The sequence below is a fragment of the Equus caballus genome, chromosome 18, assembly GCF_041296265.1.
Source record: "Equus caballus isolate H_3958 breed thoroughbred chromosome 18, TB-T2T, whole genome shotgun sequence".
Lineage (NCBI taxonomy): Eukaryota > Metazoa > Chordata > Mammalia > Perissodactyla > Equidae > Equus > Equus caballus.
In genome coordinates, this window is record NC_091701.1 from 56,646,709 (window position 1) to 56,657,433 (window position 10,725).

At 41.7% G+C, this 10,725-nt stretch overlaps 1 protein-coding gene across 1 annotated transcript; it reads right to left on the reverse strand.

Moving 5' to 3' along the window:
- Window positions 1–6,851: 6,851 nt before the first annotated feature.
- On the reverse strand, window positions 6,852–10,395 carry LOC111768754 (intraflagellar transport protein 70B-like). Its single transcript, XM_023622058.2, has one exon. It carries the CDS (start codon window positions 9,484–9,486, stop codon window positions 7,492–7,494), a length of 1,995 nt encoding a protein of 664 aa, XP_023477826.2. The 5' UTR covers window positions 9,487–10,395; the 3' UTR covers window positions 6,852–7,491.
- Window positions 10,396–10,725: the final 330 nt, after the last annotated feature.

A 10,725-nucleotide genomic window follows, 5' to 3' on the forward strand; every position in this document is an offset into this window, starting at 1 on the left:
TTTATTGAAGAGACTTTCCTTTCTCCATTGTGTGTTCTTGGCTCCCTTGTTGAAGATTAGCTGTCCATAGATGTGTGGTTTTATTTCTGGACTTTCAATTCTGTCCCACTGATCTGTGAGTCTGTTTTTGTACCAGTACCATGCTGTTTTGATTAGTATAGTTTTGTAGTATATTTTGAAGTCAGGGATTGTAATGCCTCCAGCTTTGTGCTTTTTTCTCAGGATTTCTTTGGCTATTTGGAGTCTTTTGTTTTCCATATAAATTTTAGGATTTTTTTTTCTATTTCTGTGAAGAATGTCATTGGGATTCTGATTGGGATTACATTGGATCTGTAGATTGCTTTAGGTAATATGGCCATTTTAACTATGTTCTTCCAATCCATAAGCATGGAATATTTTTCCATTTCTTTATGTCTTTGATTTCTTTCAATAATGTCTTATAGTTTTCAGTGTATAGGTCTTTCAGTTCCTTGGTTGAATTTATTCCTAGATATTTAATTCTTTTCGTTGCAATTGTAAATGGGGTTGTATTCTTGACTTCTCTTTCTGCTAGTTCATTACTAGTGTATAGAAATGCAACTTATTTTTTTAAAGTTGATTTTGTACCCTGCAACTTTGCTGTAGTTGTTGATTATTTCTAATAGTTTTCTGGTGGATTCTTCATGGTTTTCTATATATAGAATCATGTCATCCACAAACAGGGAGAGTTTCACTTCATCCTTTCCAATGTGGATACCTTTTATTTCTTTTTCTTGCCTTATTGCTCTGGCCAAAACCTCCAGTACTATGTTGAATAGGGGTGGAGAGAGTGGGCACTCTTCCCTTGATCCTATTCTTAGAGGGATAGCTTTCAGTTTCTCACCATTAAGTATGATGGTGGCTGTGGGTTTGTCATATGTGGCCTTTATTGTGTTGAGGTACTTTCCTTCTATACCCATTTTATTGAGAGTTTTTATCACAAATGGATGTTAAATCTTGTCAAATGCTTTCTCTGCATCTATTGAGATGGATTTTTATTCCTCATTTTGTTAAGGTGGTGTATCATATTGATTGATTTGCAGATGTTGAACCATCCCTGCATCCCTGGTATAAATCCCACTTGATTGTGGTGTATGATTCTTTTAATGTGTTGCTGTATTTGATTTGCCAGTATTTTGTTGAGGATTTTTGTTTTTAATTTTTTGTACTCATTCTCCCCAAAGCCCCCCAGTACATAGTTGTATATGCTAGTTGTAGGTCCTTCTGGCTGTGCTATGTGGGACGCCACCTCAGCATGTCTCGATGAGCAGTGCCATGTCCAGACCCAGGATCTGAACGGGCAAAACCCTGGGCTGCTGAAGTGGAGCATGCGAACCCAACCACTCGGCCATGGGGCCAGCCTCATGTTGTGTTCATCAGTGATACTGGCCTGTAATTTTCCTTCTTTCTTCTATCCTTTCCTGGTTTTGCTGTCAGTGTAGTGTTGGCCTCATGGAATGAGTTAGGAAATGTTCTATCTTCTTCAATTTTTTAGAACAGTTTTAGAAGGATAGGTATTAAATCTTTGAATGTTTGGTAGAATTCTCCAAAGATGCCATCTGGTCCTGGACTTGTGCTTTTTGATTACTCTTTCAATCTCTTTACTTGTGATTGGTCTATTCAGATTATTTCTTCTTGATTCAGTTTTGGAAGGTTGTGTGAGTCTAAGAATTTATCTATTTCTTCTAGGCTTCCAATTTGTGGACGTATTGTTTTTCATAGTATTTTCTTATAATCCTTTGTATTTCTGTGGTATCCATTGTAATTTCTCCTCTTTCATTTCTAATTTTATTTATTTGAGCCTTCTTTCTTTTTTCTTAGCAAGTCTGGTTAAGGGTTTGTCAATTTTGTTTATCTTCTCAAAGAACCAGCTCTTAGTTTCATTGATCCTTTCTGCTGTTTTTTAAGTCTCTATTTCATTTTTTTCTGCTCTAGTTTTTATTATTTCTCTCCTTCTGCTAATTTTGGGATTTTTTTGTTCTTCTTTTTCTAGTTCTGTTAGGCATAGTTTAAGATTACTTATTTAGATTTTTCTTGTTTGTTGAGGTGGGCCTGTATTGCTATGAATTTCCCACTTATACTGCTTTTGCTGCATCCCGTGAGTTGGTATGTTGTATTTTCATTTTCATTTGTCTCCGGGTGTTTTTAAATTTATCCTTTGATTTCTTCATTGATCCAATGTTGTTCAATAACGTGTTTAATCCTACATATTTGTGACTTTCCCAGCTTTTTTTCTTGTAGTTGATTTCTAGTTTCATAGCATTGTGGTTGGAAATGATGCTTGATATGATTTCAATCTTCTTAAATTTATTGAGGCTTGCCTTGTTTCCCAACATACGGTCTATCTTTGAGAATGTTCCATGTGCACTTGAAAAGAATGTGTATTCTGCTAGTTTTGGATGGAATGTTCTCTATATATCTATTAAGTCCATCTCATCTAGTGTTTCATTTAGATCCACTACGTCCTTGTTGACTTTCTGTCTGGATGATCTATTCATTGATATAAGTGGTATGTTGGGGTCCTCTGCTATTATTGTGTTGCTGTTAACGTCTCCCTTTAAGTTTGTTTATAGTTGCTTTGTATATTTTGGTGCTCCTGTGTTAGGTGCATATATATTTATAAGTGTTTACGTCTTCTTGGTGGAATGTTCCTTTTATCATTATATACTGCCCCTCTCTCTCTCTCATTGTCTTTTTTATCTTGAAGTCAACTTTGTGTGACAACACCTGCTTTCTTTTGTTTGCTATTTGCTTAGAGTATTGTCTTCCAGCCCTTCACTCTGAGCCTATGTTTGTCTTTAGAGCTGAGGTGTGTTTCCTGGAGGCAGCATATTGCTGGGTCTTGTTATTTAATCCATCCAGCTACTCTGTGTCTTTTGATTGGAGAATTCAGTCCATTTACATTTAGAGTGATTATTGACATATGAGGGCTTAATACTGCCACTTGATCTCTTTTTTCCTGTTTGTTCTATAGTCCCATTGTTTCTCTTCCCTTGTATTTCTGACTGCCATTTCAGTTTGGTGGTTTTCTGTGATGGTTTTCTCAGTTTTCTCTTTATTTATGAGTTATGGCTTTGCTTTGATTTTTCATTTAGTGGTTACTGTAGGGTTTGTATAAAAGTTCTTGTAGATGAGATAGTCCATTTTCTGATAGCCTCTTATCTCCATTAGCCTAAGCAGTATCCATCCCTTACCTCTTCCTCTTCTGAGTTATTGTTGTCACAAATTATTCTGGGTTTTTCTCCCCCCCTGAGGAAGATTAGCCCTGAACTATCATCTATTGCCAATCTTACTCATTTTTTGCTTGAGGAGGATTAGCCCTGAGCTAACATATGTGCCAATCTTCCTCTACTTTATATGTGGGTCGCTACAACAGCATGACTGATGAGGGGTAGCTCTGTGCCCAGGACTTGAACCCACAGACCCAGGCTGTCAAGGTAGAATACACTGAACTTAACCACTACACCCTGGGTCCAGCCCCACAAATTATTCTGTTTTGTATTGTGACTTTGTAACTAAATTGAAGTGTTTACAGTTATTTTTGATGCATTTCTTCCCTTTATCTTTTGTTATAATAGTGTTTGCTAACCTGTTCTGATAGACAACTGTGTTTTCTGATTTTTGTCTGTCTGTTTATCTCCTTGCTCAAAGATTTGTAGACCTTTGCCTTTTTGTTTAAAGTATGAGGGCTTTCTTCATCATTTCTTGTAAGGAAGGTCTAGTGGTGATGAACTTTCTCAGCTTTTGTTTATCTGGGAAAGCTTTTATTTCTCCATCATATCTAAAGGATGGTTTTGATGGATAGAGTATTCTTGGCTGAAAGTTTTTGTCTTTCATATTTTGATTGTATCATTCCATTCTCTCCTAGCCTGTAAGGTTTCTACTGAGAAATCTGCTGAAAGCCTGATAGGGGTTCCCTTGTAGATTATTTTCTTCTGCCTTGCCACCCTTAATATTTTTTCTTTGTCATTGACTTTTGTCAGTTTTACTATTATACGCCTTGGAGAAGGTCTTTTTGCATTGATGTAATTAGGAGTTATATTGGCTTCATGTACTTGTAAGTCCAGTTCTTTCCCCAGGTTTGGGAAGTTCTCAGCTATTATTTGTTTGAACAAGCTCTCTACTTCTTTCTCCCTCCCTTCTCCTTCAGGAATACCTATAATCCTCATGTTGCTTTTCCTAATTGAGTTGGATATTACTTGAAGAATTCTTTCATTTAAAAAAATTTTAGTTCTCTCTCCTCCTCCACCTGAAGCATGTCTATATTTCCATCCTCTAAATCACTAGTTCTGTCCTCCATAAATCAGCTCTATTTTTCAAGGATTCTAGGTTATTTTTTATCTCATCAATTGTGTTCTTCATATCCAGAATTTCTGTTTTTTTTCTTATAGTTTCAATCTCTTTGGTGAAGTGTTCCTTCTGCTCATGAATTTTATTCCTGAGCTTATTGCACTATCTTTCTGAGTTTTCTTATAACTCATTGAGTTTCTTTATGACAATTACTTTGAATTCTCTGTCATTTAGATTTTAAAATTCTGTGACTTCAGGGTTGGTTTCTGGAGTCTGGTCGTTTTCCTTCTGCTCTGAATTGTGACTGTAGTTTTTCATGGTGCTTGATGAACTGATCATTTGCAAGCACATTTGTGGTAGTATCAGGTCGCAGATTCCACCTGCCACCACTGGGGGGAAGCAGGAGATGTGTTTCTGATCTCACCCCATCTGCTGGAAGTTGTGCGGATACAGTAGGCACTCCTGCAGGCCAGGATAGTGTTTGCAAACGCATCAGGCTGCCACCGCCTCTGCTTATACTTGCTCTGGCTGCTGTGCTTTGTGGGCGGGGCTTCTTTGCATGGTCTGAGCCAGGACCACCCATGGGGGCTATGACAGCATGGTGGGAGCTCCTGTAGGCCAGGATAGTGTTTGCATGCATGCACAGGGCTGCCCCTGCCTTCTCTTATAGTCACGTTGGAGTGAATTCCCACTGGTGGGGCTGCTGCAGCATGGTGGGCACTCCCATAGGCCAGGATAACATTCACACTCAGGCTGGGTTGTCCCTGCCTCCTCTCAAGAGTAGTACTGGCTGCTGTGTGAGGACCTGCAACCTGGCTTGCTGCTGCTGGGGTGGGGTAGGGGAGTGCCCACCTAGCTTCATTGCTTCCCAGGGATCCAGTCCATCCTCTGTCAGGTGATCAGCTGTGTGGGTCTCTCAGGGGTCCTGAGGTGCTGTGTGGGTATCCTCCACTCATTAAGGAATGTCCATTGAGTTGTAATTCAGAGGGGGAGAGAAAAAGGGAACAGCTCACTCCGCCATGTGCCTGATGTCACCCCCCTTGACATGTTTTCTAATAAGGACAGGAAGCATCGTTTGGCATAATACCTGGTATCAGTTCCCAGTTTTTTATTATAAGGTTCAGAGTTGTTGATAACCCAAGAAATACCAAGGTCATAATTCCCTTTGGCACAATAAAGTGTCCCCATTACCAAATTCACAATTCAGAGATGGTAGAGTTTCAAGCAGTACTGCTCCAGCTCCGGGTGCAGCTGGCCCAGCTGCTCATAGCACTCGGCCGCCAATGTGAACTCCTGCAGGCGGTAGTAGTGGTAGCTGAGCAGTGCGGCTCCTTGGGCTCCACTGGAGCTCCCCACCCAGCAGCTGCACTGCCTCGGCGTAGTGGGAATTCCAGATGAGCCGGTATGTGATGGTGGTGAACTCACCATCAGGGATCTGCGCACTAGCCAGCCCTGCCATAACTGCCAAGAGCTTGTGTGTCCAAGTTACTCAGGCAACTAGCTGACCAGAAATGGAAGACTACAACATATTTGTTTCTTTATGTGCTTTGGAAGTTAATTTGTAGTAGAAGGAACTGGTAGGATTGGAAGGGAGTCACTTGGGTGACTGAGGACACTATGTTTCCTAAACTTCTTAAGCAAATGGAAAAATTTCCTCCAATATATACTACATTATCTCATATTCAAAGATTCCTTCAGGTTTTCCTCCAATTATAGGACCATCCCCATCAACTAGATACATGGTAGTAGCTCAGATAATACAGGTTAAAAATGACATAGAGACCATACAGTAGCATTCACAATGAGCCGAATTCTTGGACAGATATGATAGAATTTCAGCACCCAAGGATTTCATGCTACAGGTGAATTATTCTGTACATAAGTCATCTGAGTACCTATGTAGCCTAAATGGTTGAAGGGAAAAAAAATCATTCTAGCAGGAATCCCTAGTGTTTATCAAAAGCTATTAGGTTGACCCATAGAAATTGTTGTTTTTATAGGGTGAAACTGTCACAATCAGCAATTTCATATGATTCAATCTAATACTTTTGATTTTTTCTAAGTCAGGTCAAGTGGGGTTGACAGTTATATTTATGAAAAGCAAAGAGGTAAGGGGTGGGGGGAAAATAATAAAGCTCTTGTAGCTTATAGAAAATTAACTGCCTGAGCAGAATGAGTGGGGTTCACAGTGAGAACCCCAAAACAGTGAGAGGGTTTTGAATATGAAACTGGCATTATGAGTCTACCAGATAACGTTTCAGAATCCATTGATAGACCATTCCGTCTGTTGTGTGAGCAGGAGAGGAGTTTGATGGGCTCATGGGAATGGTGTGGAATATTTTTCCTTTTCCAAGAAGCTACAATGTGGAAACAAACTCTAGCACTCAAGTGCCCTAAGTAGAAACACAAGAATCGAGAACTGAGTTGTAAGGCTACCTCTGTTATTATCACTATTAAGGATTAGTTATGAAAGCAGTAAGATCATGTCTTATGTTCCATATATTCAAATTATTAACAAATGGGGCAAAAGAAAACCATGGACATTTGTTTGTCAATTGTTTATTGTCTCCACATCACAGTACCGTAATTTTGTTATGGCACAAGATGTCCCACTGAATCTTGCACATTAAAAATAAAAACATCTAGAACATAAGGAATTTTTGTTAGATAAAACAAACAACTGTATTGGAAAACTCTCCTAAAACATACTAAAATCTATGTAAAATGTATGCATCACAAATTAATGTAATTATAATGGTAAAATTTGGAGCAGAACATGCAATCCTTGGAATGATTATTGATGTCCACATGTCCTATACATGAAGGAGTTCTGGACTTGATAGGGCCTAGTATCTGCTTGATGCAATCTTGTCATGCAAGTTTCCCTCAGGATATAGCAAAGCACAAAAGATACAAAGGAGAGGGAACAGAGACATTACAAATACTATTAGATAACTTCTTCACTTATTTTTGGATTTTTTCATAAATCCTTCTAGGGTTCAAATTCATTTTATTATATTTCATTTTGTATGGCTTCTCAAAAGTTACATCTAAATTATCTTAGTTATAATTTTAAAGTGTATACAAAATTTCAGCATGTAACAAATAGAAAGATGCCAAAGGATAAATAGAAAGAGTGCCAAAAATAGACAGCCATTTTACAAATGCTGTTATCAGACATTACTACATATTCCATCCTATAATCTCATAAATCAAAGCTTTCAAGTGTCTGGATTCATACGTGACTGTATTCTTTCCAATATGCATTCTTTCTTCTTCTAGGGGTTGTTCAATAACTGCGGGTATGTTCCTGCCAAAAAGTTCACAGTGTTCTAGAAACTGGACACATTCTTGAATAACACTGTCACGAAGCACAATCATATGTTTTGACATGTTTTCTAATAAGGACAGGAAGCATCTTTTGGCATAATACCAGGTATCAGTTCCCAGCTTTTTATTATAAGGTTCCAAGCTTTTGATAACCTGAGAAATACCAAAGTCATAATTTCCTTTGGCACAATAAAGTGTCCCAATCACCAAATTCACAATGCACAGATGGTAGAGTTTCTTATCTGGGTCGTCATAGGAGAGCTGCTCTTCCTCCTTTTCAATCTTCCTCATCAGCTCCTCGGCTTCTTCATTCTGACTTGTCATAATATAGGAAACACAGAGGTTAGCCAATACGATGGCACTGACGTTCAGGATGTTGTCATAATGCTTCTTGACTATGGGCTCATAGAAACCTATGGCTTCTTTGTATTTGTTTTCCTGCATGAACAGAACATGAGCCACATTCAGCTTCCACACATCATGGTCATTACAGAATTCCACAGATTTTCGGAAGATCTTTTCTACCATGGGATAGTTTTCAAGGTTCCAGTAGATTTTTGCCTGGGCCATCAACACGGGAATATACTTCTCAAGGGTGTCATCATACTCATTCACTGCCTTTTTGACAGCTTCATCATCTCTACTGTGTCTTGCTTCCTGTACTTGTATGGTGAGTTTCCGGAGCTGCTCAGTCAGCAACCCTGCTAGCCCATCCAGCTTAATGAAAGCCTCTTCAGGAGCCGTCTGGCAAGTGATCATGGCATCCAAGAAGTCGTAGAGATAGGGTGTGAGGAACTTGTAAGTCAAATGGGCATTCTCTGCCAGGACATCTGCCGCCAGGTCAAAATATTCATACTTACAGTAGAGCAGCAACAGGTTGCCAAAGGTCTCTGGGGGAAAGGGGTTCTGTTGGAGCAAAAACTGTAGCTTTTCAAACCCTTCTGTAGGTCTGGAGTCCATGTTCATTAGCGCCTGGTTGTGCAGGGTCACAGGGTCTAACTCTTCCTCTGCCCTAGGCGGCATGTCAGTGAGGGCTTCCTGGGCCGCCTCATAGTTTCTCAGTTGGTATTCTATGGCTGCCTTGAGGTTGAAGGCTTCCACCAGAGCTGTCTGGTGAAGGACTAAGGTGTTGCCAACACTGCGAACATCAATGCCCTCAGTGGCCATGCCCACCCCTAGCTCTGGGTGCTGGCGGATGCCGCGCTCAATAATGTCTGCGATATGCTTCAGCGCTGGGGCATAGTGCCGGCTGCTGTAATAGGCCAAAGCCAGGTTGTAGGAAAGGTCAGGCCGGTAGCCCGAAGCCTGCAGGGCCGCGGAGAACTTGGAACACGCGGCTTCATACTGTCCCTCTTTGTAGAGCAAACAACCCAGGTTGACCTGGCCATCGGGCTCATTCTCGCCCCCACTGTCCTCGCCCTCCCCGCTCAGGAGCTGCTCCACCAGGCTCCTGGCCCCGGGCAGGTCGCCCTCGCTGTACTTGATGGCGGCTTGTAGACGGAGGACCCGGCTGTGGTAGGCGGGGTTGTCCAGCAGAAGGAAGGCGACCCGGGTGGCCTCTGGATAGAGGCAGGCCTTGTACAGGGCCTGCGCCTGGTACAGGCGGTACTGCTCCAGCTCCGGGTGCAGCTGGCCCAGCTGCTCATAGCACTCGGCCGCCAGCGCGAACTCCTGTAGGCGGTAGTAGCAGTAGCCGAGCAGCGACAGGCCGGCGCGGCTCCTCGGGCTCCGCTGCAGCTCCCCGCCCAGCAGCTGCACCGCCTCGGCGTAGCGGGAATCCCGGATGAGCCGGTACACGACGGCGGTGAACTCGCCATCGGAGATCTGCGCACTGGCCAGCCCCACCATAACCTCCGAGACGATTGTGCGTCCTCGTTACCAAGGCAACGAACCGCCCGGAAACGGAAATTTGTTTGTCCGGAGGTTACTTACAACGGAAGTAGCCGGTTACGAACAAAAAGGAATCACTGACGTGAGCCTTTCGGTTACCGATTTAGCCCTGGACGACTGGGCTGCGAAGGTCGTGAGTCACGGAAGGGAGACGGAGAGTCTCTTCGTAGTTCAGAGACGGAAACTCTATTCCCGGCATGCATTAGTCCATGAGCGCCGCCGCTCGGGACGCGGCCGCACTGCATGCTGGGAGTCGTAGTCCTTGAGGGATGGAACCCGTTTGGTGGGGTAGTGAGGTTTCACTGGTCTCCTCTCCCTACAGTAGAGGAGGTTTCTTTGGCTGCTTCTTGTGGGTCACCTTGGCGTCTGGCGCGCAGGAGGAGGTTTTGTGGTCCGAAGTCCCTTGCGTTTTTGAGCCTTATACGCTATGTGGTGCATACAAATACTGTTGTTTTGCGTTTTTGTTTTTGTAAATTAATGGCAAGGAAAAAGTGGAATATCTCCTGGAATTAGAGTAGGTTCTGTTTTTAAACTGCCTTGAGGGCACACTTTCATAATAGGCAGAGACTAAGAGTCCTTACTTTCGTCATTTCCACAGGTTGATGATAGGATGGTTTTGTGTATCCTGTCTGGTACTGAGAGACGTTCAATTTTAGGTCCAAGTGTCTCTCTCACTGCTTTTTCATAAACAATTATTACTGAGCCGAAGTTGGCGTTTAAAGTTGTCCATGTCTATTGCCCTGGTCCTCCAACTTTAACTACAAATTAACCCATCTTCCTTGATCTCCTTACATGGCCATTGATCTTCTGTGGGCTGCATTGGCCTGTCTAGTACCTAAGATAAACGGTGTCTGAATAAAAGCATGTCTTTGCTATATGCTTAAAGACTTCAGTGCAAATCCTTTATCTGCCTCCTCTGTAGTTTTGCAGCCCATACTTCTTTTCTATATATACATTTCAGAGCCAATACCAACCATACTGTATGGCACTCTATTTGACCATTTATATATATATTTTTCTAATCTTAATAACTTTGTATTATGTATTAGAGACAAAGAAACTGTGTACTAGAAAGTTTTAAGTAATTTGCTGAAGACCACACAGCTAGATAGTTGGCAGCTGTGCCATGAGGTCCAACAGCTAGTTTCAGTAGGAAATAGTGGCTGATGAATAATCTATTACATATATTTCCCATGG